The 26,416-nt window shown below is 44.3% G+C and overlaps 1 protein-coding gene and 1 long non-coding RNA gene across 5 annotated transcripts in view; one reads left to right on the forward strand and one right to left on the reverse strand.

Annotated features, from left to right (window-relative positions):
* LOC106003837 overlaps positions 1-6,347 on the reverse strand; it is an 86,487-nt gene extending 80,140 nt beyond the window's left edge. For 3 of the 4 annotated variants that reach the window (XR_006605529.1, XR_006605530.1, XR_006605528.1), the window contains exons 1-2: positions 4,450-5,777; positions 3,525-3,583 (exon numbers count right to left, since the gene is read on the reverse strand). This is a non-coding gene — a long non-coding RNA (uncharacterized LOC106003837). Of the gene's footprint in view, positions 1-3,524; positions 3,584-4,449 lie in introns of all 4 variants that reach the window. The other variant, XR_006605531.1, reaches the window with a different exon arrangement.
* An 8,535-nt stretch (positions 6,348-14,882) lies between these two features.
* Positions 14,883-26,416, forward strand: part of TBX18 (T-box transcription factor 18) — a 28,616-nt gene continuing 17,082 nt past the window's right edge. Inside the window, exons 1-4 of the mRNA XM_004773585.3 lie at positions 14,883-15,614; positions 16,793-16,997; positions 19,213-19,314; positions 22,400-22,571. Of these exons, the coding sequence (XP_004773642.1) occupies positions 15,308-15,614; positions 16,793-16,997; positions 19,213-19,314; positions 22,400-22,571 (786 nt within the window). The 5' untranslated portion in view covers positions 14,883-15,307. The remainder of the gene's footprint in view (positions 15,615-16,792; positions 16,998-19,212; positions 19,315-22,399; positions 22,572-26,416) is intronic.

A 26,416-nucleotide genomic window follows, 5' to 3' on the forward strand; every position in this document is an offset into this window, starting at 1 on the left:
TCCTGGAAAAAAAAAAAAAAAAGGAAATACTACATTTCCCAGATTCCTCTGCAGGTACACAGTGTTATGGGATTGATTTCTATCCAACAGAATGTGACCAGAAGTCACAAGAGTCATTTCCAGGCTGAGGTAATTAAGAATGGGTATGCTTTCCCCACACATTCTTTCTTTCCTTTGCACGTCAAACTTGGAAGTCAAGTTCTAAATGACACAGCTACAAGAAGGGGTCAGCCTAGGTCCCTGAGTCAACAATTGGAAGAAAGATGTCACCTCACCCACATGGGGATCTTAAGTAAGTGAGAAGTAAACTAGTATTGGCTTATCCCACTGTTATTCAGAATTGTCTGAGACTGCAGTTAGTGTTCATTTCTGGGACTAATAAACAACTTCTAGAATGTTGAAATTTTCTAAAATAAGTAAGTGTGAGGTTACATAATAAATGCACCGCAAATGGATGGCGATGAATATGCACACAAATGAGCTCAAGGAAACCTAACTGGCCCAAAGGGGAACAGATTCCAGACTTTATATGTGGGTAAATGAGGACTTCTTGCAGCTGCAAAGGCCCAAAAGAGGAGAGGTGCACAGGAAGTACCATTCTGCACCCTTAGACTGGCCAGTCAAGGAAGAGGCCTTTAGAAGGAATAGCCAGAGTGCACTAACTCATGAAAAGGGACTTTCACTGTTGTGTGGAGGTGGGGCTGGAAAAGGAAGAAGGGGAGTTCACAGCAGGAAGAAAAGGCAAGTCATCTGGACCATGATAGCTCAGTTCAATAGAGATAAGAAGGCAAACATTAGCAGGGCCTCCAACGTGCAAAACCCAAGAGTGTACCCAAGCCTGGCAATGAGAAGAGGGGATGACCATGGAGAGCCTATCAGTAACTTGAGGGCAGTGAGCAATAGCAGCAGAAGTTCCAGAAGCACCAGACTTCCAAGGTGGAAGAGCAGGAATGTTGAGCCAGCTAGGGAAGGCTGAGGCTCTGGGAGGGTCACCACGTGAAGGGTGGCTTGAAGAAGCTCCAGTTTAAGGTAAACATTGAGGACTGAGGAAGGGGCAGGGCTGCAGGCCCAGTGATCCAAACAGTGCAAGTTTCAAGGAAACTGTGAGAATTTACTGTATCCTTCTCCTACTAGGACTGTTCTAGAAGACAGCTTGCTGGTTCTGCCTATAGCCATATTCTGGAATCTGTTAAACCCAGAAGAGGAATCCAGATGCACACATAATAGCAGAAGGTGGCTGTCTTCTCAGTCTCCTTCCCACCTCCCGTTCCCTGGGAGAGCTTCAGGGAGTTGGCAAACATGGCCAAGAAAATCATGCCACAGGAAGAGGCAGGCCTTGCTGCACCCCACTTCATGGGACGGGCAGACCACATTGCTGGCTGCCTACCACACTGCTCCATACCCGCTACCTACACTCATCATGAGGAGGAGAAATTCTTCCTCATATGCCTCTCGCTCTTGTCATTATAAAGCTTGTTTTCCTTCTGCCGCAGTCTGTGCTTCTGCCAAGGACAAGGGCTGGATATTTGTTCTAGATCATTTGGCCTGTCCCCCCACAAATGAGAAACACAAGGCTCCCTGTGCACCCAGGCTGGCATGAAGGTAAGACAGCAGGACTTGGCAGAGAAGGAGGCCTATGGTCACCGGCCTTCCAAAGGTGTGGCTTTCCCTCTTTCACACCAAAGTAGTGGATGTTATGCATAAAGGGAAGATCTTATTCATGCAAAATTATTTATCGAGTATAGTGGTGCAAAACACTGGAATAGCTCTTTTGGAAACATTGGTGTAGACATTGTCCCTGCACCCATGGAGCTGGCTTATGGTATGATAGAGAGATAAGGAATAGTTCCTAATAAGTTTAATGTCAAGAAGGCTGTTATGTGTCCAAAAGGTAGAGAAACAAAATGCTGTGAGGGCTCATTCAAAGGAAGATGAAATCATTTGCAGTTGGATTTAGAATCATAAAGTATGTCATGTGGCATCATTGAGAGTACTTCATCTAAATACCTCAGGTGAAAGCCAAGGATGTTAGAAGATGACACAAGTTCATAGAGCCAGTGACAGAGCCAACAAAGCCTTGAGCCCCTTTCTTCCAAATCTGAGTATAGGCCCACCCGGCTGTGCCATGCTGCTTCTTGGCAGCTTAGTCAAGGGGCTGCCTGAAACAAATCACCTGCTGTTCTAGATTTAGCCAATCAATGCATCAACTTGGGGAAGTTCATGAGCTTGGCAAGCTTATAATCTAGCAGAGCAGGTCAAACGCATAATGTACATTTCCGTACTTTCTAACTTCAGAAAACACAGACACTTAGATACACTAGATTGATTATATTTAGCCCATTATCAACCTGCAAGATTTAGCAGGAGGAGAAGTGTGACAGTTTCGTGGGTATTGAGCAGATCAAAGAGGGAAGAAGGAAGAGGGACAGAAAGAGAAGATCTCAGAGGCCAGTTACCTGGATAATCTTAGTTGGTGGATCTAGGACAGAGAACTTGTCTCCATAAAACCTAGAACACAGGCTCTCAGAGAGAGAGATTAAGTGCCTTGCCAAGGGTTCCAGCAGAACCCTAAGTGCAGAAGCCAGCACTGAATTCAGGTCTTTCTGATTCCCAAGTTCCTTCCAGACACCAAACTGCCTCTATATAGAGAAACAGCTTTATTTTAACCGTAACAAAATAAAAATATCCCGAGTGTCTGAGTGGGAGGGGGGGGAGTAATTGGTCTCACAAGTGGAAAATTTGGGGGGTGCCTGGGGTGGCTCAGTTAGTTAAGCACCTGCCTTCGACTCAGGTCATGATCCTGAAGTCCCTGGATCAAGTCCCCCATCCGGCTCCCTGCTCAGCAGGAAGTCTGCTTCTCCCTCTGACCCTCCACTTCTCATGCTCTCTCTCTCTCTCTCTCTCTCTCATTCTCTCTCTCAAATAAATAAAATCTTTTTTTTTTAAGATTTTATTTATTTATTTATTTGACAGAGATCACAAGCAGGCAGAGAAGCAGGCAGAGAGAGAGGAGGAAGCAGGTTCCCCGCTGAGCAGAGAGCCCGATGCGGGGCTCGATCCCAGGACCCTGGGATCATGACCTGAGCCGAAAGCAGAGGCTTTAACCCACTGAGCCACCCAGGCGCCCCTCAAATAAATAAAATCTTTAAAAAAAAAACAACAAATGGAAAGTTCAAGTATCATTGTGATCACCATCACCACCACCCCCTTGGAGAAAAATACCTTGCATATTGTAAGGAACTTCTATGATCTCTCCTTGTGCTCAATGAGAACCATGTTTCACTTTGCTCCTAGGAGGCTCAGAGACAAATTTAAAGTTGCTTTTTAATACGTGTCTAGTACTCCACATACATCTCAGGGTTCTTTTTTCTTCTGTTCTTGACCCAAGATTGTGATTTCTATGTTATCTTGTTCTAATCACTTATTCATCATTTTCATATTATTTCTTAGATGGATTCTCAAGACTCCTCAAAACTTAAGTGGAATAAGATAAGGTAGGCATGATATTAATTAAAACATGTTACCTGGATAGAGCTTTCATCTGTAGCATCACACAGATTCTTCAGTCCTTTGAATTCTATTGCTAGCGAATCGGAAAAAAAAAAAAGAAGAAGAAGAAGAAGAAAATCAAGACACCATCTGGCTGTCTTTGGAAAGAGAGAGGTAATTCAGGTCTTTGATCTGCTCTGCACATGGACTGGGAGAGGGAGAGAGGACCAAATCTCCCTGACACAGACAATCACTTGCTTTATTAAACAAGTGTCTTATATTATACACAGAGAGTAGTGCATTATGTGAATGCCCAAGAAAAAATTACGATGAAAAGTAGATACTGAGCATACTGAGTACTCTGGGTTTTGAAATATTAACGTCACAGCTGTTTCTAATAGTTTTTCTCTAACTGCAAGCTTACTTCCACAATATGTACTAATGTAACTGTAACTGCCCCAAAATGTTTTTCATTTTTTTAAATGAAGTCTTTTCAGAATTCACTATGCAACTGAGAGCCCATAACCGTCTTAGATCACTACCCCATATACAGGTTAGGTTGCATTCATTTTTTGGTCTGCGAGGATTCAAGATGGGGCCGTTTGAAACAGCTGACCTACTTAAAAACTTGTGAAATATGACTTTCTAAACAGCAATAACAAAACAAAACAAAAGAGAATCTTATTAATGAGCGAAGTCAAGAAAGTTATTAGGTGATGTACTCTGGGCTTTTAAATGGCAATGACCATGGGGGAGAAGTGCGTTCTTAACCTATATCTGGTAAGAGGTCATGGGAATGGGAAGCTGACTGAGATATCTCTGCTGGCTGCCCCAGGGCTTGGGGAGACGTAAGCCTTCTGTTTGAGGGTTGCCTTATATAATTAAAACTAGGGTTTACCTGCACTTGAGTGCAAAGAAAACATGTGCTGCTCTTCCTTTCAGATTCCTCCTTATAATTACCTTTCATTTGCAATCGTCTCCTTCCATCCAGTAGATGCTTTCTTTTCCAGATGGTTTATATTTTTGCGAAGGGTTGGGAGACTTCTTCCTTTACAGTCTCTCCGTTTAGGTTTGACAGACTCAGAAGCCAATGCCTTCTCTGAGGCTAGGTCTCCTGCGCGACTCGGGGTCGCATTCGTCGCGCCCCGCAGATCCGCACAGCGTACGCGACTTCCCTCTCAGCCTAAGTTGCGTCGGCCGGCGCCCAGGTTCTGCTCCCGCCTGGGGCTGCGGAGTTCCGCGGCCGCTGCCCGCGGCGGCGAGGTGGCGGGGTCAGCTCGGAGCCGAGTACCGGGCGCGGGGCCGAAGCTGGGCCCGAGCCTCCGGGACGTGCGGGGCGAGGCTGCTCCTCCTCGGGCCGGGATGGGGCGATGTAGCCGACGCTGCCAAGGGCGCCCTGTGCCCCCACCTGGCGCTCCGCCTGCGCCTACCCGCCTGCAGTATGGCCGGCTCCTCGGAGCCTAAACGCCCATGAGCCCCGTTCCTGGAGGAGGTCGCAGGCCAGGGCCTGAATTACCTCAAAATTGGGGGGAGGGCTGAAAACAGACATACAGCGGGATAGTTGACAGTCTCTCCGCCAAGCCCCCTTCCTCCCCACCGGAATATATTACTCCACCACCCAGCGGGCGAACCCCGCAAGGTTTACTCTCCCAGTTGTAACCTTGAGAAGGTTAAGGCTGGGACGTGGTCAAGGTCACGAAACAAATACAGGCGGCAACGCGTCGGGAGCGCAGCTGGGTCTGCCGCCACCCCCCTGCCCGTCCCTGAATGTTCCGGAAAGGCGGGCCACCGGCCAGGACGCAGGCCGATGCCCCAGGACCCGGTGGTTTCGGGTTTACGCCCCGGGGTGAGGAAGCGGTGGGCGGCGCGGCTGCCGAGGTCGGCGTGGGCCCGTGACCGCGGGGCGGAGCGCGAGAAGGGGCGTGCGTCGCGGAGCCTCGGAGCCACTAGGCCCGGGCTCTTCTGGACACGGCTGCAGACCCTCGCCAGCAAGTGCGGTGGGCGCCCAACCCCCGGGCGCGGTCTGCCGAAAAGAGTGGCCTCCTCTGGAGCCCCGCTCCATAATTAAAGCTCCCTGCGGGAGTGGGTGGGACGTTTAGGTTTTTTTCTCATTTTGCTCCGAAACCCAGTTTTTAAACTGAATTCTTAATTCAAATAGAAGACAAGAATCGCCTTCTCCCCCTACCACCCCCATTCCCTCCTCGGCTCTACTGCGGTTACCCAGACGGAGAGCCTGAGACTAAGCCACACACGCACGCTCGCGCGCGCGCTCAGGGGCGCGCGCACGCACACAGACACACAAGCCATAGCTGTTCACCCTGGGATCCTCCTTGCCTCCAAGGCTGCCCGGGTAGGGTGGTGCGGCTTTAAGGGTCTGGGGAGGTTTCAGAGGGGCTTAGTGATCCTTATTATTCGTTCCCTCCCAGGAGCCCGACACCGTGCGGGGCGGTGGCCGAGGCTGCGCACCGTTCTCTCTAGCAAGGGGAGGCGCCGCGGGGCCACGGTCACACACGCTAATCAGTAACTCCCGGAGCCACTGAACAGCGGGGGCCTTTTCAGAACAGACGCCCCAGGAAATGATCTATTGATTGTTCGCACTTACTGTGCACTTATCACCAAGAGGGTTGTTCTTTCCACTTATCAACAGAAACCGCGGCTGGGATTCACTTTGGCTGCTGAGCGCGAGTCCGCCCGTAGCCGCGCGTCGCTGCCACCCGCAGTACGAGGTCTCCGGCTTCACCATTCCAACAGGTGGCGAGGGGAGGCGGCGCCTGCTCCGGGCGCCCCCTGCCTTCCTGACCTACAGGTCCGGGGTGCGCCAGGGCCTGCCACCACGCTCGGAGGAGGAGGGCGCGGGCTCAGCGGGAGCCGGGGTTTTGGAATGGGGCGTGTGCACTGGGAAGTGAATGCGCAGGCGGGCTCTGGACCCCGAGCAATTACGGCGCCTCCGCAGAGTTTCCTCCACCCTTGATTTCCCGTAGAAAGAGTTTAATTGTTAATAGCTAAGACGAATATGCCTTTCAAGTGACTAGAGCAGAGAAGCTCTTCCGGGATCCAGACACAGTCGAGGTTACTCCCCGCCACACACCCTTGCCAAGTTAGCCTCCCTTAGTCTTCTTTGATATTTACATACACAAATAGACACACACACACACACACACACACACACACCCCACTGGAGAATTCGAGAAGGTAAATTAGGAGGTCGCTAAGGCGTAACCATGCCTTTCTCCGCCAGTGTGTCCCTTCTGGGATGACTCTGAACCTGGGACCGAGTCCTGTTCCCTCTCGGATCCTCGAGACCAAGCCCACTCACTCGGGCCAGGCGAGCCCAGCGGCTGCTGAAAGTCGCCGCGGCATGCTGCGGGCGCGCGGCTCCGAGAGCGCTGCTTCCCGAAGCCGCCGGCGATGCTGATTTATGCTCCAGCGGCTCGCGAAAACCCCAACGCTTTGGCTGGGTTAATTTTTGTCAATTGTTCTTCAACACAGTGAGATAGTTTGCAGCTCGAGGCCGGTCTTATTTATCACCCTGCACATTTGAAATACAGTCAGACATAAAAATAACTGACTCTGGGACTCTGGCGCAATATTGGAGCCGTCGGGGAATAATTTGGCTAACTGACTTGGACGTTTCACCTTCTAAACAGAAATGCAACTCTCAGTCAAACTGTAAATCAGATTGTCTTCGGCAATGAGACGGGGGGGAAAGCACCAAACCCAGAAGGGAACGCAAACAAAATGAAAGAAAACGCAGATATTGACCAAAGCAAAATGAGCGTTAGAAACCCAGACTGGATTTTAATTTTAGGCGTGGAACCTCATCGGGAATGTGAATTCCTAAATGTTTTACCAGCTGGATCCGTCCCAGAAATTCTAGGGTGCCCCGGAAACTGAAATGATTTCTTTATACCTTTTAACCGTTATTGCTGTTTTTGTTACTAAGCAATAATGAATTATAAATGCTGTTTGGGGGGGGGGGTCTCCTTCAAGAGGTCTAATTATAAATGTTAACAGGAGGAAGCAGAACGGTTTGGGAAGGACTGGGTGGGGGCTCAGAAGTGACCCAACACTTGGAAAAGAAGGAAATCAGAAATTACCCTGGCACTCTCCTTGTTCACAAAATGCTGTAAATAGATGGAAAAGAATCTGATAGTCTTTTCTGCGCCTCCAGATCTACCCTCTCCCCCCCGCCGGCCTATAGGGGGAAGTCCCTAGTAATGAAAGCTCAATTTCTTACCACCCCCGCTTAGACTAAGTAGTTTAAAACCTAGGCAGGACTAGCCTTCGGTAAGGTAGGAACTGGAAAAGAAGAGAAAATCCAAGCGACCACTCAACAGTTGATCGTAAAGGGAAACTCAAAATACAACCAAATAAAACTTGTGCTGGGAAGGGCACGTCTGCTTTATTCTGCATTATCTCTACACCCAAGTAAATTTCATCCTAGCACAACAAAGGGTAGATCAGCCTTCCACTTTCACAGTGAAATTCTGAGGATGGTTTTCTTGACCTGACCCACAGTGATCTTACCTGTAGGCACTTGCCCCACTTTTAGGGTATTTAAACAAGTATGTTTAAACTCCTTTTTTGACCGAGTCCTTCTCATAACTTGCTTTTTACATTTCTCCAAATAAACTTGAACAAGAGAACAGTGAGTTTTAAAATTCACAAATTAAAATTAAATTTAAAGATACCACAGGGGGCTACAGGTAGAAAATTGGAGGGATTATTTTAAAATAACTTTGAAGGCTTAAGGGATGATACTTTGGTAGTTGATAGCATTTGGTGTCCACGGATAATACTGAATATATAATATTATGATTGCGATCAATGTATGTAGCTTTAAAGGTATTAAATGAAATTAAATTAAATCTAAGCTTTTGATGGGAAAAGATCAGCAAGTTGTTGGGCATTTTTTTCTTTCTCAAGAGTAAAGTGAACTGCTGCATTTTTGACATTTGTGATCCAGTTCTTAATTTGGTGGTTTTTATATCCGCCCCAACCCGGATTTCCCCAAGTTGACATCTCTGCTTCTTGGAAGGGGGATGTCAGTAAATTCAGAACGCTCTGCTGATGGGCAGTACCCCTGCTGTGAGCCATCCTTTGCCAGTAGAGGGTCTGATGTCCTTTCAGTATAACCAGCTGGGAAATTAAAGGAAATGTATTTGCTTCTCCACATGTTTATTTTTTGGTTTTTGTTTTCCCTTTATTTCTAACCACCCCCGCTCATCAAGATGAGTTCTTTCTCTTAGAATCCCAAAACACAAATATCTCCAAAAACGTATATTTCAAAAATTAAATCTACAGATGTAATACATACTGTGAACCCTATAAAATGCGTTTACAATGCTGACTTAAAGAAAAAAATTTATAACTTTCATATGTACCTTCCTTGTGCAATAGGCAACTGCCATATGTTTCCGACTTTCATAATTCAGTTATTCCTGGACATCTGTAGCAGGTAGTGAGTGCTTCTTAAAGTACATTTTATGTAATATGAGAAGGAACCCGCACCAAAGGCTAAAGGTTAACATAAAAAAGCAGAAGTCTTTCTAGAAATGCTAGTTATTCTGAATTTACATCACCTATTACAAATGGCCTGAGATGGGTTTTTTCCCTCCCTCTTTCTTCATGAGGCTGGATTTGGAAATGCAGTATTGTACATGCCAAAGATTCTTTACAAACAGCATTTCTGAAACATCAAAATGTTTGGGTAGAGTTCCTCTTGTTAATACCATTCTTTAGGCTTTTGCTCGAAGATTCTCAATTTGGTTCTTCCTGAAAACCCGGGTTGGAAATATATTCCGGGAAGATTATTTTATTTAAGACAAAGTTTAATATTTTTGTATTTCTCCCTCTATTTTTAGAGGGAAAAGAACTGGATCTTAATTTTTTCATTGATCTCAGTTGTTCATGATATACTTCTTAAGGGATGAAAGAGTCCACACAGTTAAAAATGAAAAGAAATCAAAACCAGAACTCATGCAGAAACGTCAGAGTTTGTTGTCAAATTTTTTGCTCACGTATTTGAATTCAGGGTTCATTCCCACTGCTAATACTATTTTTCAATAGCCCACTTCTTTGGGGGGCAGTTCCTGTGCTACCTTTAAATTACTGTTAAAAATCTTTTCATTCACCTGAAATTGAAATGTCTCATCTGTCAGTACAAAAATATGAATAAATCCCAGTCACATTCTTCATTGTTTATACTTTCAGCAGATTATATAAATGTGCACAAAATTTCCACTGTCTAAGAACTTTGGTATCTACAGTTGTGAAAAATGAGAACAGGGCCAATTTACAGCCAATTAGAGTATGTAATAAGTTTTATAAAAAGCTAAAAACTCTAGCTAGTAATTCTTAAATGGAACAGAGTTAGGGACGCTCCGTTCCATTTTCAATTCATTTTAGTAAAGCATCAGGCTAAGATAATCTTTGTTTATGGGGAAATAGTATTACATATTTAACTCAAAGAACATGAAGATACATATTTAAAAATCAATTTAAACACAATTTTATATAGCATAAGCTACTAAAATGTCCATTAACTATCTGAGGATATAATTTAATTTCCCCACTCACTGTCTCAGTTTGATTTATATCTAAATCAATCTGTTGCAATGTTGATATCAGTGAGGTCCAACTACCTACCCTTGTGTATTCATTTACATCTAGATGTTAATTCCATTACTTCCTTCAAGCCACCTTATATTTGAATCAGGTTTTAGTGATAGAAAAAGTGTGGCCTTCTTGGACATTTCTGTTACTAACCCCTAACTGTATGGCTGTGGGAGGAGTGTGGGTCAGTGAATGAGGAAGTGAAGCAGTGATTTTTTTCAACACAGGGTGAAAAATAGTTTCAGTATATTCTGGAGGCAGAGCAGATGCTGCTGGAAATAGGACATGAATGGGGAAGCTCATGTGCCCAGTGCAGTGAGTTTGTTCTGGGCACCTCTCAACCCCGGTTTTGGTAAGTCAGAGGCCCCTTCTCTTCTCTTCCTTCCTTTCCCGTCTCCAAGCTGGAGAACTTGGAGGTTGGAGGAAGGAGGAATGAAGACAAGATTAACCCCAGAGCACACTTTCCCTTGGCTTTACCAAAACTTGCACCTCCTCAAAGACTCAGCGAGAAATGAGCCTTGATTTGAAAACCAACACTACAGGAGAATCTCTCTGGGTTTCCTGGAGCCCTGAAGGGCTCTTCCATAGGCTGGTGGAGTTCTTTTGTAGACAGACTCAAGTCTCAGATGATCAGAATTATGGAACAGACTGGTTGTTGAAGAGAAGATGGTAAACAGGCTCCAACCCGTGCGAAGGTGCTGTCTGTGTGTGCTATTTGCGACAGAAGCTGCAGTGAGGAATTGCGGTTCTGTATCGCTTTCTCCGTTGGGCCTGGGTTTGCAGCTGAGGCCCGCAGCAGATAAGCCCATGAGAGCGCAGCCAGACAGACCCTGCCTGCCTGCATTTATTCCTGTAGACTTTGGAATCTTGCAGATTATAGTTTATTATTTTTATTAACCCAAATCAGAGGGAGAGGCACGAAGACGAGTATGTACAAGAAGGAAGGGAATGGGAGGAGACAGCGAGCCCTAGCCCACGTGTGTGGCGCGGTCCTGTGATTCGGGGAGGCTTCTGGCATCCCTGGCCCCCAATTAGGATATGGCTCCTTCCCAGATCAAGTTACAAAGTAACACAGACAAATAATTATCTCTCTTGGGGCTTGGATTGGGCCTTCCTTCACCCCGACTCTCCTATGTATTACTCTATTTCTTGCTAGGCTAGTATTTCAGTGAATAATAAAATGTCTTTCTATGCGTGGGAAGGAAGTCCAGATCTTGCCTATTTGGAAATTCAGAGACTACATGGTGCATCTCGAGTTCAGGGAGCAAAACACAGACCCTCCTGTATGCCAGGGTAAACCTCCCTGCGTCGAATTGTTATTCTGGGAAATCAAACAGGAGTTTGGAAATTTACAGCGATTGTCAAATGCAAAAGAAAAAAGAAAAACAAAAAAGAAAAATTAGTCTATTTAGAGGATGAAATCCTGGCACATAGGACTTTAAAATTTGGAATTAAAAATAAGCAATTGCTTATTAACAAAACACAAAAATAAAAAATAGAAAACAAAATACAATAATATAAATAATAGTTATCTAGATAAGAAACGGTAAGCTATATCTAAACATAGATAATAGAGTCTACAGAAAGAATGAGCTTCAAAAAAGAATCTTTCTAAGAATCCAATTTTAAACTGCGAAAGAAAAGAGAGAAAAGAAAGAAACAGGAGGAACCAGACATGCCTTTTAATCCTCCCTCTCAGCCACCCCCCACCCCAGAGTTAACTTTGCTATCTGTTTGGATACAGCCCACTAGGTACCATTCTCCTTTCCCTTCTCGCCAAGTCTCTGAGACAGACCTACTCTGATAATGTTCTTCCCTGAGTGGCTTTTATTTGAAATAGAGCCTGGCTAGTCTTGCCAGAGGGCTGACAGTTTAATTTAGTTTTAATCATTTCCTTAATGTAGCACAACCTGGGAAAAGACATTTTCTCTCTTAAAGTGACAGGAGGCGCATGCTCTCTGTACATAGGCACCCCTCCACGTTTACACGTGCGCAGGTGCACACACGCGCATCCGCGCACACAGGCCCATACAGAGAAGTGCACACGCAGACAAGTGCGCACGGGGGTACTCACGTGAACACAAGCACAGACATGTGCACAGGCGCACACGTATTCCGCCGAGCTTTTCTTCTGCCAATTCGCGTCCCGTCCCGTTTCTTTTGCTCTGTCGACAAGTAAAGTGCAAGGCCCTGGAATGGCCCCGACACGCGCAAGCCACGCTTTTGAGAAAACGCCTTCTAAGGGCGTTGGCTTCGCCTTCACACCTAAGGCCAAGAATCCTCCTGCCTACAAACTCTGACCTTCCTTCCCTCCGGCTTCTGGGAGGGGTGGGGCGCCCCCTGTCCTGGAGCAAGGGTCCTAGTGCGGTGAGGTCTTCGACTAGCTGTTTTGCCGGGTCGGGTGCAGCTGGTCTTGTTAGGTCCGGAAGCCCGGACAGATTAAGCGCGAATCCGGGGCGGCGAGCGGCCGTGCGGCTCTATCGCTAGGGTTCCCAAATCCTGGTCTGGACCTGTACTAAACGGACCAACGCTTCTTTCTGCCCTGAACACGTAGCACACATCTGGATTATTCGTAAGGGTCACGTTCTATCTGACATCCTGGGTGTCTGCGAGGCTCAGTTTTCCAGCTTGTAGTCTATGTAGACATAAGTATTTCGGTGTCTGTGAGCTCCGGGATCTGCGGTCCCTTCTGCCCTGGGAAAAGGTGAAAGAAGTGGCAGAGGGACAGAGGAGACCTTTGAGCTGCATGATCCTGAGGGCGCCTTTGCAGGCCGTCTAGTCCCTTGTATATCAATTTGAGCTACAGAGCATATAAATGGACAAGAACCCACCTATGAGGCAAGCTTCACGTCTGGAAAATGCGTTCGTCCCTGGCGGCCTCAGGTTTCTCAGGATGAGCCGCTCCTTCTCGGGCGGCGGGACCGGTACAGGCCTGTGGTCCTGGTGACTCCACCCATTGGCTTCGCTGCCTTCTCCAAGGTCTCAAGGGCTATCCCAAGGCTCTTTGCTTCGCTCCTTCGCGTCTGGGCCTGCAGCCGGGCGCCGAGACCTTGCAGGCTGCTGGTGCGGGGTTCAGACGCCCAGCACGCGGAGCTCTAGCTGCAGCCTCCAGCGAAGTTTGCAACCGACCCCCAGCCCAACATCCTTCCACTCCCACTCCCAGCCCAAGCCCTCCAGGTGGCCTCTTTGCTCTCCCAAGCCTGCTTCCCCTTCCGCTAGCCTACAGAAATCGGGTTTGCGCTTACATTTTAGGCTGTGTTACCCGCCTGGGGCGCCCTCCGGGATCTGCCCCGCTCCAAACTGTTTGCAAAGCCTTCTTTTACAAATGCAAAACATATCCTTCCAGTCGAATCTGTTTCTCAAGAGTTTAAAAGAGCCGTCTTCCTCGAGGGTGTTACCCAGGCGTTTTTGACTCAGGCTGCTGGGGCCGGGTCGGGAGGCGAGATCGTGGATATACGCCTAGGCACCTCCTGCTCTGGTCCGGGCTCTTCTCCTTACCTCGGAGCAACGGCGCGCTCCGCCGGAGCTATGGTAAAAAGATCACAGTGGCGAGGCTACTCCTTATCATTCCATTGAAAGCTTAGCGAGAAGTCAGAGGTAACAAGTTGTGGAGGTTGAATTGAGCGCAAGAAAAAGACAACCCTTATCCTGTCTTTTATACCAAAAATCTAAGAATAATATGTATCAGGAATTTTCTTCTGCACTATATTTGCTCTATTTACACCAAAACCATTTTGGGGGTTAATCCTGACCTCCCCCCCCCCAAAATCGAGTTGAAACTATAAACTGTATGGATGCATGATTGATGTTATTCAATTAAAACTTTTTTTTTTAATTTTGCTTTAAAGAAACAAGTTGGCTTTTTAAAAGCCTGAGAAAAGTAGTGGCAAATTGTTTAAAGGAGGACAAGTATGGAGTTAGGTTAAGTCACAGAGACATTATTTTTAAAAAAGGGCAATAGAAATTTTATTGTATCTTAAAACATTTCACCTTGCGAAGTTTTTAGGAGATTTAAAGCTAAATCTTTATTGTTGAAGACATGTAGAAGTAACATCCCACGATTTAACGTTTTAAAATTATCATCATGCTTTGAAAGGAAAGGGAGGCTCTGAAAAGGGTGTACTTTTACAGACTAGTAAATATGAGGGACTAAGCGATAATATAAAGTTTTGCTCTCTTAAATATAAAGGATTTAAATATACCGTGAATTCCCACACCCTTCCCAAGAAAAAGCCACTAAGTAAAACAGAAACATAAATAAATAAACAAGTCTAATGCCATTCTTGGCAGAGTGGGCGCTACTAAATGAGGGAATGTTTAAATGAGAAAAGACGGGCCTGGTGGCTGTAAATGGTCCCCACTCAAAAATGTTCTGAGTTGTAGCAATATTAAGTGATAAAGGAGTGGGACTGGAGTTTAAAGTTTCTTGGAAGATTCTTGATATTCTAACTTGGTGATATCTCGCTTTAAAGTCAGGAGCCTCACCCTTCCTAGGAATGGGTGAGGAAAACTAGAGACTCGGGCTGGAGTGGGATGTGGCAGCCAGAGAGACTGACCGGGTTCAGCGCCCGGGGCTGGCACTTCCAAGCCAGACGGCGGCGCTTTTCTCTCTCTCTCTCTCTTTTTTTTTTTTTTTTTTTTTTTTTTGAGACCTTGTAAGGAAGTGGGCGCGGACTGTGAGCTGTCGGCGCCGCCTGATTGGCTGGACTTCCAGGTGATTGACAGGTACCCAGACTCCACCCTCACCACTTTATTGACACTAATGAGCAAGTTCTTCCCACCGCTCTCCTGCCTGGAAGTGCTGACAGATCAAGGCAACAAATTTCAATTACAATCCCTAATTTGTGTCCGCAGAGTGTTTTTTACCCATGTTAGTCCTCTCTGGCGCATCAGTCGAAGCAGATCTTGGAGCAGCAGGAGGAGGTGGAGGGGGTGGGAACGAAGGAGTGCATCAGTGAGAGAGCGCGCGCGAGAGACCGAGGGAAGGAAACTTGGCGGGCGCGTCGCTGGTTCCTCGGATCCCAACACAAGCGAGAAAGAGGAAACGCCAAATTTGTTTTTGCCCGCGGCAGGGAAGGGGGCAGATCGGCCTGCGGGAGGCCCCGAGAGTCGTTCAGATTTTGGTGGGAGAGTAGAGCGAGTGTGTACGTGTGCCCGCTTGAGTGTATATGCGTGAGGGGCGGGCGGGCGCCAGGCGGCGGGGATGGCCGAGAAGCGGAGGGGCTCGCCGTGCAGCATGCTAAGCCTTAAGGCGCACGCCTTCTCCGTGGAGGCGCTGATCGGCGCGGAGAAGCAGCAACAGCTTCAGAAGAAGCGACGAAAGCTGGGCGCGGAAGAGGCGGCCGTGGCGGTAGATGACGGAGGCTGCAGCCGCGGCGGTGGCGCCGGGGAAAAGGGCTCCTCCGAGGGAGACGAAGGCGCTGCACTCCCGCCACCGGCCGGGGCGGCATCCGGGCCAGCCCGGAGCTGCGCCGACTTGGAACGGAGCTGCGGCTCCCGCGGAGCCGCGGGTGAGTCGGCCCTTTCCCGCCTAACTTCTTCCCGGCGCGTCCCTCTCGGTCCCGCGGGGCCGCACGGCCGCGGGGAACCTGAACTTCTGCGAGTTAAGGGCGCGCGCGCGCGCGGTGCCCCTCGGTGCCCGAGGCAGTGCAGCACCAGCGCTTTGGCCTTAGGTGTCCGCGCCCGAAGCTCACAGCCGCCCTGGCCGCTATCGCCGCTCAACTCAGGTCGCCCTCCAGACGGTTAAAATGCCGCTCCTAGCCCCGCTTTTCGGGCTGCCGCCGCCCCCTCGGCGACCCGCGCCTTCGGCCGCGGCTCTTTGAGGCTTTCGGCGGTGCAGGTCTGCGCCTTCCGCATCTGCCTCCCTTGGGGTTCCAGCCAATGGGTGCTCTTTTTTCTTTCCTAACTTTTAAAAGCAAGGGGGTGGGGGGAGCGACGGCATAACCCCCCCGAAACCGGAACGAATGCCCTAAACAGTTTGGGCAAACCAGGAAGAGGGCGGCGTATTTGCAAACGTGGTTTCCCGAGGGGTAGCTGAGCCCTTCCCTTCCCCTCTGGATTCCCGCTGCCGAGGCCGTCGGCCCCGGTGGGCTTGCTTTTCGCGCTCTGCTCGCCCCTTCGTTGCTTGGCTGGGGAGCTAAGGGCTGTCGGGGAGTTTGGCGCGAGCCGAGGCTGAAGAATTTTCTGGAGGATGCCTCCGCCCGGGCCCAAAGCGAGGGGCCTCGGACGCCTAACGGGAAAGGAGGCCCAGGCACTTCGCACGGGGAGCCGGACGCCAGGCGGTTTCTCTGCGTGCGCTTCGGGTGGCCGGTGTGTCGGGGTCTGCAGTGGGGCTCTGGACTCGGGAATCCATCTCAGCCTCAGCTGGCCACGTATCCAAGACGCCGGCGACGGCGCGAAACTTATTTGGGGCCTTGACCCGCCCGAGGCCGGGAGGGAGGGGTGGACGTGGCCCTCATGCCTCCGCGGTTCACGGTCCTTGGAGGCCTCGCTGGCACGTCGAGTCCCTTGGGCTGGCAGAGCGGGTGTTTACCCCGGGCCTGTTTGTTAGAAGAATCCGAAGGCACGAAAGTTTCGCCTTTTCTCCTGGTCCTTCTTCGTCTCCCCAGCCGCCCTCGGGGGTCAGTCTCCCCACCCGACTTCCTCCACGAGTCCTCACCGTTACCCCCTCTTTGCCTTTGCTGCCCAGGCGGCTGTGAGGACGGGTTCCTGCAGGGCGCTTCTCCGTTGGCGTCCCCGGGAGGATCCCCGAAGGGGTCCCCAGCGCCTCCCCTGGCACGGCCGGGGACCCCGCTGCCCTCGCCGCCGGCCCCGCGGGTGGATCTGCAGGGAGCAGAGCTCTGGAAGCGCTTTCACGAGATCGGCACGGAGATGATCATCACCAAGGCGGGCAGGTAAAGGGTGATCTGTCGCCAACGCTCGGGCCCTGGCCTCACCTTATCCCCCAGACGGCTTAGGAGGAGAAGGGTCTGCAGAGCTGTGGAGTCTCTGGTTAGCATTTTTGTATAGAAAAGACAAGGCCCGGGTTGTGGTTCACTTTGAGACTGGCGTTGCCCGCCTACAGCAGAGTGCAGTCGGCGAGGGGCACAGCCCCGCCGCAGTCTGGGACGTCAGGGGAAATCCGCGTGGCCGCCGGTGCCGCTGCGCCAGAGGCTGCGGCTGATATTCCGTGTGCTGGGTAGTCTCAGATTCGTGGTTATGTATACGTCCGTCCAGGCATGTGTTTAGGCTCTAGTTATCTTTTCTGGAACTACTGAACAGATGACTTCCCTTAACCTTCCCCACCCCTTAAAAAAAAAAAAAAAAAAGAGAGAGAAAGAAAGAAAGAAACCTCAGTTTACTCTTTAGAAAACTATGGTTTGTTTTTTTTTTAGATTCCAGACTTCCAGGCTGGTTCTTTATCAAAAGATTTCCTAGCAATGTAAGAACGTGATGTCTTGTGCTATTTTGATATTATACTAGAATGAAAACTTACTGGAATCATCAGTAATACATTATAATCCCTGCAAAAATAATTACCCGTTTTTTAAAAAAACATTCCATTTGTAGATCCAGTTACGTGGTTATATATATTTATTTTTTTCTAAATGAAATCCAACACATTCGTCTCAATTTGCTGAAGAATACTAAGAAAAATTGTAGGAAGTTATATGTATTTTTTGAAATTGTGAAATTTGCACATTCATTAGTTAGTAAAAAATAGGTTTGTTGGCCAGATACTATTAATCTGAAGGAAGCACAGAAATTTTTGCATTTTAAAGTTTTTAGTTCGTTTAGTGCAGTGAAATCTATGAATAATAATCTTCCTTAAAAGGAGCTTTAAAAAAGCACAGCAACTCTTTCAGGGAGTACACATGGCAAAAACCTGGATAGCATAAAAGTATCCAAACTTATTAGAAATTACAAAAACATATTTTATTGAATCCATATGCTACCTTCTACGTTTTCACAGAGCTTTTATTAATGATCCAAATTCAGTCTTCAACAACACAAAGCAACAGTTGTCTTATAAAGGATGTAGTTAAAGACCTTTACTCTTTATCTTACAGGTGCACTGAAATAACACTAAAACAGCCAGCATATTAAACTGTTCTCATGCCTAGTTAGGAATAATGGACTTTCTTTTCTCTGGAAGTGGTTTTTAGTGGCATTATTGTTATAGAAAAAGTTTTTGATAAATAACAGTGCTAAAATTTGTGTTATAAGGTTAAATTAGCAAAAATTAAATTAACTGGAAGGGTCCTAGACATAAATCATTAGATAGAAATTAGAGAAAAAAAGAACTGCTCTATTTGTTTTTCATACACAATAATTTGCTGTTAGATTCTTGCTACTGAGTCTTTTTTAAAAGATAGCCTGTGTACTTTAGCATCTCCTTTGATATGCAACTCTGGGAAGCCTAAAGAAATGTAGATTTTTATTTGTTTTAATTAGCAAAGTTTTGAGTAAGTGTGGTTAAATAGGAAAGTATTTCCAGGGTATAGTGGGGGAAGGAATGATTTGGTAAATATACATTGTGTTTAGTTTCTGCTTTCAATAAAGAAGTTTTACTATACCTTTCAAATTTAGAGCAACTTTTGCACTTCACCTTTACCATGCTGCAGACAGGAAGTCCTGTCTCAATAAAGAACATATTGTTTGGTTATAGCATGGCACATTGGCTCCTTGTGGTTTTTTATAACCCTTTTAAAATTTCACATTATAATATATTTTATCACTTGTACAAATTCAGATTTTCTATTTCTACTTTTGGAACATTTTTATCATTTGTATTATTGAAGTAAATATGCTCATTGATTTTTATTTAAAAAACAAACTGCTTTTTTCATGCTATTACTCCTTCAGGGTAAAATTCTTTTTAGCTGTACTGACATTTCAGTAAACACCGTGCATGACAGGGTGCAGCAAATTACATTTAAAAGCCTCAGTTTTGATGCATCCTGTGTTCTGATTCTTTGAATTAACGTTATCAAAGTGAATGCTCTAAATTTGTCCATATGAAAAACTGAGAGGTTTCCAGAGGTTTTTTCGCTTGCTTATTCATTCTCCTTGCTTAATCACAAACAAAAACAAAACCCATACCCTGTTTCCTCCCCCCTGTATGCATAGGCGCATGTTTCCAGCAATGAGAGTGAAGATCTCAGGACTAGATCCTCACCAGCAATATTACATTGCTATGGACATAGTGCCAGTGGACAACAAAAGATACAGGTACAGTGATCCGATGGATACAGCATAAGAATACGCTAGGATTTTCCAAGCTGTGCCTATTTCATCTGTGACAACCATGATGTTTGTTTCCAGAAGCCTGTAGAATTTCTAGATCTATAACCCAACTCCCGACAGTTCCAGTAGCCCACGTGGTGCCTTCTCTTGCAGTAAATGTGGAAACTTAATTATTATTTTGCTTCTAATGGTTACAGAAATATCCTTTAAGTATTGAGAACTTTAAATAGAAGCTGGTTTAGGGTTGCTAAACTGTGTCTTTTAAAATGATTCACTTTTCAATTAGAATTTTGGAGGAAATGTTAAAAAGTTTGTAGGTATAGGTAATATTCAATGATATGTTTCATTTTTTTGTGATTATTTTGAACTTTAAATAAATTCCCTTTTTCTTGTTGTGTTAAAAAATCATAACTGTTGGCAGGTTTTTTTTCCTTTAATTTTGGGAAATTCTTGAATTTAGAAAAATAAAATCTCATAATTCATTTAGCTATTAGGACATCTTTAAACTGGTCATGAATTTGTTAATTTACTGTTGGTTTTTTGGTTAGTTGTTACCACAGTAGATTAAAAAAAAAGAACATTGTCAGATTTAGATTTTGAAAGAGGATGTATTATCTGGATATCAAGTAAAGTTGGAAAAGATACACATTCTTCAGTTTCAAACCCACCTTTGCTCTTTTTCTTTTGCAAGTAAGCAAATCAGCAACTTTCAATGGACAATGCTTTTTACTTTCCTGAGGAGTTAAGAATGCTGACATTTAAAAAAGGAAATTTTGAGTAGAAGATCAGAAGGTGCTTGCTTTAAATTTTGGTCTTGTTTCTTTTTTTTCTTTTTTTTTTTTTTTTTACTTTTTATAAACAGCTAGAGCATTTAGTAAGTTTTTAAATGAAGTCAGATTTGATTTTTATCACTTTTTAAAACTTAGGGAGGTCCTTGTTTGAAACAGGCTTACCAGTGTCAAAAGTATACAGATTTAATTAGTACAGACACATATGGAATACTAAAAAAATGGGTAATAAAAAGACAGTTTTATTGTTTTTTTGTATTGTATTGCTTATTTTAATTAAATAAGTCATTAGAGAGTTTGCTAAAATTATCTATTACAAGGCAGAACCTAGAAGGCACTGTTTAATATCGAAATATACTTGGTTTAAAAATCTTTATTCTAATCTGGGTTTTGTGTTGCGAAAGATAATGTAATTCTTAATGAGGTTAGACATTAGTCCTTTCTCTTCCAAATTTCGTTCCGGTTTCTCCAAATATCTTTCATGTATTTTGGATGGTTTATTTTACATAGTTGATTCTTATTATTCTCACATAATGCAAGAAAAATGTCAAGTATTGGTATTAAGATGTCAGATTTTAAAAGAGCAAACTGTAAATCATAAGTTTGTTTTCACTTATAATGCTTCCCAAGAAATTTGGTTTTAGCAATTGTATTTAGAAAGTTTCACAGAGAATCTGTAACATGTAGCATTTATTCTCTTGGTGGGTATGGATTTTCGAACTGTTGAGTATGCATACTTTCTCAAGGTTTCGATAGAGCATCTTACTCTGTTTATTTTGGGAATAACTATAGTACAGTTTTTCCTTGCATTTCTAAGATTCTTATTTTATTTTCTAACTTTTAGCTGTAGTAAAAAATAAGTTTTTGGTTTATTCTCTGCTGTCAAAGAGTGGTATTTGGTCAAATTAAAAGTGCTTGTGATTTGTTGTGAGGCAAAATTAATATTCACAGGAGCTCGTGCACTTAGGAACTTATTTACTGAAATTACACCATAGCAATTCAGGGAAGCTTTTTAAAAAATTATTCTCAATTTTGTGATTATGTATTTTTTCCCCAAGAAAAGGAATTAAAGAATAGAAGGGATACTGAGCTCAAAAGAGAGTGAACTATGTGACATTAGTTGAAACAGAGGGCCTCACCAGAGATGTTATGAAAATGTTTCATGCTGTTTTTTAAAAGAAATTTGCCTATGACATATGTAGAATTCTCTGAGACTATCCACAGATTATTGCTTTAAATTGTATGTCATGTCTTAAAATACAAATGGAAGGAAAACATCTAGGTATATAACTTCATTTTATACCCTTTTCTAAGTGAATCATCATATACTAGTTTCTAGCTTTTGAATTAGTGAATTTTAAGTTAATAATTAATAAATGATAACCTGAATATACAATTAAATATTACGATATTACCTGAAACATTGTTATTTAAATGTATTATTCTTGTAGAGTCGATATATTTGACGCATATAAACAAACAGAAGAGGATGTTTGGTCCCTTAATTAGAAAAATAATATTAATCAGATATACCTTCATTTTCAAAGTTTGATATATATTTGATTAGTGATATTTGCAAACTAAAGACTTTTCTTGTAAGTGTTGAGAAAGAGAAATTTAGGAGATAAAGACCTACATTTTTGGATTATACAAAAATTTTAAGTTAAACTTAATGTATTATCTCCAATTTTTATTTTGATAGAATCAGAAAAATATTCTAAATGATCATAGCTAAAACTCTTTTTCTAAGAAAAAGTTATGGAACTTTTGACAATTTCCCCTTGCCATTCTATCATCTACCTAATTTGTTTGTACATTGCCTAAAATGGAAAGTGGTCTTAAAGAAGTGGGGCACTTAAAGGTATGACTTTCAAGTATTTTTGAGATTTACTTAAAGGTGAGGTTGACAACTTTAAGCTTGTCAGCAGTAGTTTCTTCATGTCAATGGAATATCCAGATGTAAAATGGAAAATCCCAGAATTCAGATGGAATGTCTAATGTGAATAAGTGATTCATAAGAATTAAGGTACTTGAATTTATGGGGGTGATAGTGTGCATAAATCCTTAACACATCACTTACCCTGAGAGGTCAGAAGGCCACTGCTGCCTCAGAGAGTTTTTGAAGAGTACTTAAAATCTTATTTTATATGTATTGGATATAAAGAGCAAATTGTTGTTTTTCAGACTTAAAAAGAAAAGATACACAGTTTGTCTGATTCAGTGGACTTGGAAATTACCAGAAAACAATAGTCTGTACACTGAGCCTTGTCATTGCCTTGTAGGTATGTTTACCACAGCTCTAAATGGATGGTGGCGGGGAACGCAGACTCCCCTGTGCCGCCACGGGTGTACATCCATCCAGACTCACCTGCCTCAGGAGAGACTTGGATGAGACAAGTGATCAGCTTTGACAAGCTGAAGCTCACCAACAATGAACTGGATGACCAAGGCCATGTGAGTAGATGGCCTCCCTCATGTGCCCCCATGGGGGGGGGGGGTCACCAGACCTATATCCTGTTTGACCAAAGGGCATGAATTTCTCTCCGAAGTTTGTTGATCAGCATGTGTCTAATCTGTGCAAAATCAAGGTTGTCTTCACAACAGAGACATGACTGTTGCCACAAGGGTCTCCTATGAAATGCGTGATAGGTTAAAACTAGATACTGCGTTTGTATTGAAATCATAGAATCTCAGGCAGACATTGTTAGCCAAAACATTTGTTTGAAAGGCTATGAGGTGCTAATTATTATGCTCCAAATGTGAATACTTGACAGTTGGGTTAACAGGAAGGATGGTTTATTGTGTCCTGCCTGCCTTAGGCCCTTTTCCTAGTTGAAGCTCATTGCTTCTCAGTAATGGCCCAGGCTTACACTATTTGTGTATTTCATCTGCATGTTCCCTGCTGTTTTGTGATGGCATCTGATGTGTCTAACTATGTTACAATAACAATTTCTTTTAGTCTTAAACCTGCAGAAACATGGTTTATAAGTCAAAGTCAGACATTCCAATAATAGAGTGATTTTTAACCCCTTTTTGTTTTGCAATATTATGCCTAGGCAAAATTTCTACGTTATTATGTTAATATAAGTAACTCTGGATACACGCTGATTTCCATCGTAAGCCAGCATTTCTATTAGGCTTTTGTTATTTGAGAGGGTTTTGGTTGAGGCAGGATTGAAATGCCTTTTGTAGAGTTAGTGCACGTCATACATGCCAACTAGTTCATTTCCCGAAGGGTGACATATAGTATATTTATGAGCAAATCTTTTAAAACAAAAATGCAAACTGTCATGAACTAGTAATATAGTTACAATGGGAAATGATTTGCAAGTTGCTAGACAGTATCTTAAACAATTGGCCTTAATAAAAACATCCAAGTATGAATTTCATTGTGGTACAAATTCAGTATCTGGATTTTTAAGATACATCTATCTTACATTGCTTTTGTCTGTTGTCTTTTATGATTTAAAATGAAATCACAGAAGTATCAAAGTAGATTTCATTTCTGAATCCAATTCCCATGCCCTATATTTTAGTACATTACTTCATTTCTTTTTTTTTTTTCTTTATGTACATAGTCAAGTAGTAACAGTTGCTTTTCACTTGACTTCAGGGAAGGAACACTAGTTTCTACTGTTTTATTGAGGGAGCTGGCTGTATTTTGCCAGCATATTCATTGAGGGGGTCTTTTGTTTTTGGAGTAGAAAATTTAAAAATAATGCCATTAAGTGTGATTTATTTTCAAAAGCTTAAATATCCTCTACTTTTCTGAGTTTGAGGACATTATCTTTTAAAGAGGTAACTGGGACTAAAAAATATACCTGTCATAAATAAGGTACACGTCTTTAAATAATTTAAATTGGGGTGCCTGGGTGGCCCAGTTGGTTGAGCATCTGCCTTCCACTCAGGTCATGATCCCAGTGTCCTGGGATCAAGCCCTGCATTGGGCTTTTAGAAAAAACAAAAAGCATAGCAGAAAATAGGCAAAATTTAGAGAAATGTGTCATCTGTCAGTTAAATTTTTGTTTTAAGGTTGTGGTGCAGGTTGTAATACTTTAATACAGGGAGGTAATTAATGAGTGTAGAAACGGAGAGACAGATATATACCTGTCCATTTTGGAAGGAAGGAAATTGCTTTTACACTTGGTAAAAATGTATGAATCAGTTGATGCTAGAGGAGAATGTAGGAGGAAAAATGCTCTTTTCCATTATTTATTTAAAACATGTATTTTTTGAGACTTTGTAAAAGGTAGTATAACATAAAAAGCCATAGTCTCTGCCTTCAGTGATCTAGTCTAGATGGGGAGAGAAGATGTGCGGTCAGATAATCCTGCTGTTGGCTCGGAGAATTACCGACGCCACATTACCCCAGTCAGGAGAGACTGGGAAGGTTTCACGAGGAATGTGTCTATTGTATTTATTTACTCCATTTGATGACCCCCAATGAGGTTAGATTCGAGATTAGGAATTTGTTTCTTAGTCCACTGTTGATGTGATTCAGCATCTAGGAAGACGGTAGTCCTGTTCTGGTGGGACTTTCTAATTCAGTTTTATCATTTCCTGATGCGGAAACCTCTCAGGGACTCACCCCTCTGCCATCATATGGTTGAGGGTCTCCTGACCCCCGATATTAAAGGAATCACCACTAATTTCTAATTAATCAAGCTGTAGACTTAAATGAGAAGTGATTTTCTAATTTACTTTCTAACTTGCTTTCTTACTTCTTTTGGACTCTCAGTTCCCAGTTCTCAGCGCCTGGGTGGCTCAGTCAGTTAAGCATCCGACTCTTCATTTTGGCTCAGATATGATCTCAGGGTTGTAAGATCAAGCCCCATGTTGTGCGAAAGGTACAGAAGCATTAAAATAGTGACCTGAGAATGGCATGTAGACATGGGATTTTTATTAAACATGATGTGTTTAATGTAGGAATCAAGTCCTCACAGGGCTGTGACTGGACCTAGACCTATATGAAACATGAACTTATAAGACATTGCGTTTCCCTCAGTGTGACTTCATCTTCCCAAATACCGGGGATTGCTTAGAGAGGAATATTGGTGAGAATCTCGAGTGGAATGTCCTATCAGTCCACAACTAACCACTGAATGTTGTAAAGACTTGAACATCTCTGCTTGGGGAGTCTGTAGTCAGCTTTCTGTTGGATTGTATATAATCTAAGCCTGGTCCTTGGGCTACCAGTGAACAGACAGTTAGCATGCTTGGATAAGCTAGCTCCTTCTGATCGTGAGCATGCTTCCCTTTTCATCTGGAATTTGTTGTCTGGAGGGAAACATTTAGATGAGCATTTCCCTAAGAAATTAGTAAGGGCACCAGGGTGGCTCAGTCAATTAAGTATCTGACTCTTCATTTTGGCTCAGGTCATGATCTCAGGGTTGTGAGGTCAAGCCCCATGTTGTGCTCTATGCTCAGCAGGGAGTCTGCTTGGAATTCTGTCTCCCTCTTGAGGCCTCTATCTCCCCCCACCCCCCACACCCTTCTCTCTCTGTCTCTCAAATAAAAAAAATAAATCTTTAAAAAAATTAGAAGACATTTAATGGTGTCTTTAAACCTTGGCAGGGCTCATAGGGTTGAAATACAGTGCTGGGGTGCTTCGGAAGGAGGCATGGCCAGTCTGCCACAGTCAGGGGACTTTCTCAGCTGCTGAGGAGTCAGTGTCATAGAGTCATCCCAGCTCTAAGTTTTTCCTCACTGTCTTCCCCTTTCTCCTTGAGAATCAGGTAGGGAGGGTTGATATCACAGGGGGGATTGCCAAGGTCTCCTTGATGTAAGGAACTTGTAATAGCTTGGAGATCCAACATGTTCATGTTTATGAGCATATCAATTTGGGTCTCTGAGGCTTGGTTTTCTCATGTGTTGTGTTAGAACCAGAGAATTCTGAGTGAATCAGGTGAGCTGATGAACTTGAACATGCATGTGTATAAGGAGTGTTTAACACACAGTGCATGTGAAACAAAACCAAGACCATCTTGCTACGGAGCTTGTGATCCAGTGTTACTGTCTTGACCCCTGCCATTTACAGTGAGTCAACACCAGGTGTCATCAAGAATACAGGGAGCCAGGGAGTTGCTCCTCCTTGGCCCTTTGCTTGATTTGTTCCCACACTGGCGTTTAGGACATCTAGAAAATTTCCAGAGTCAGGAAGTGATGTTTCCTTATTGAGCTGTTCTGTAAGGCACAGCTGGTTTGTCTGTCAACTTCAGGCCCTTCACATTAAACATAAATAATATAGGGGCACCTGGGTGGCTCAGTGGGTTAAGGCCTCTGCCTTCAGCTCAGGTCAT

Source organism: Mustela putorius, unplaced genomic scaffold (genome assembly GCF_011764305.1).
Source record: "Mustela putorius furo isolate JIRA1106 unplaced genomic scaffold, ASM1176430v1.1 tig00000166_pilon_pilon_pilon, whole genome shotgun sequence".
Lineage (NCBI taxonomy): Eukaryota > Metazoa > Chordata > Mammalia > Carnivora > Mustelidae > Mustela > Mustela putorius.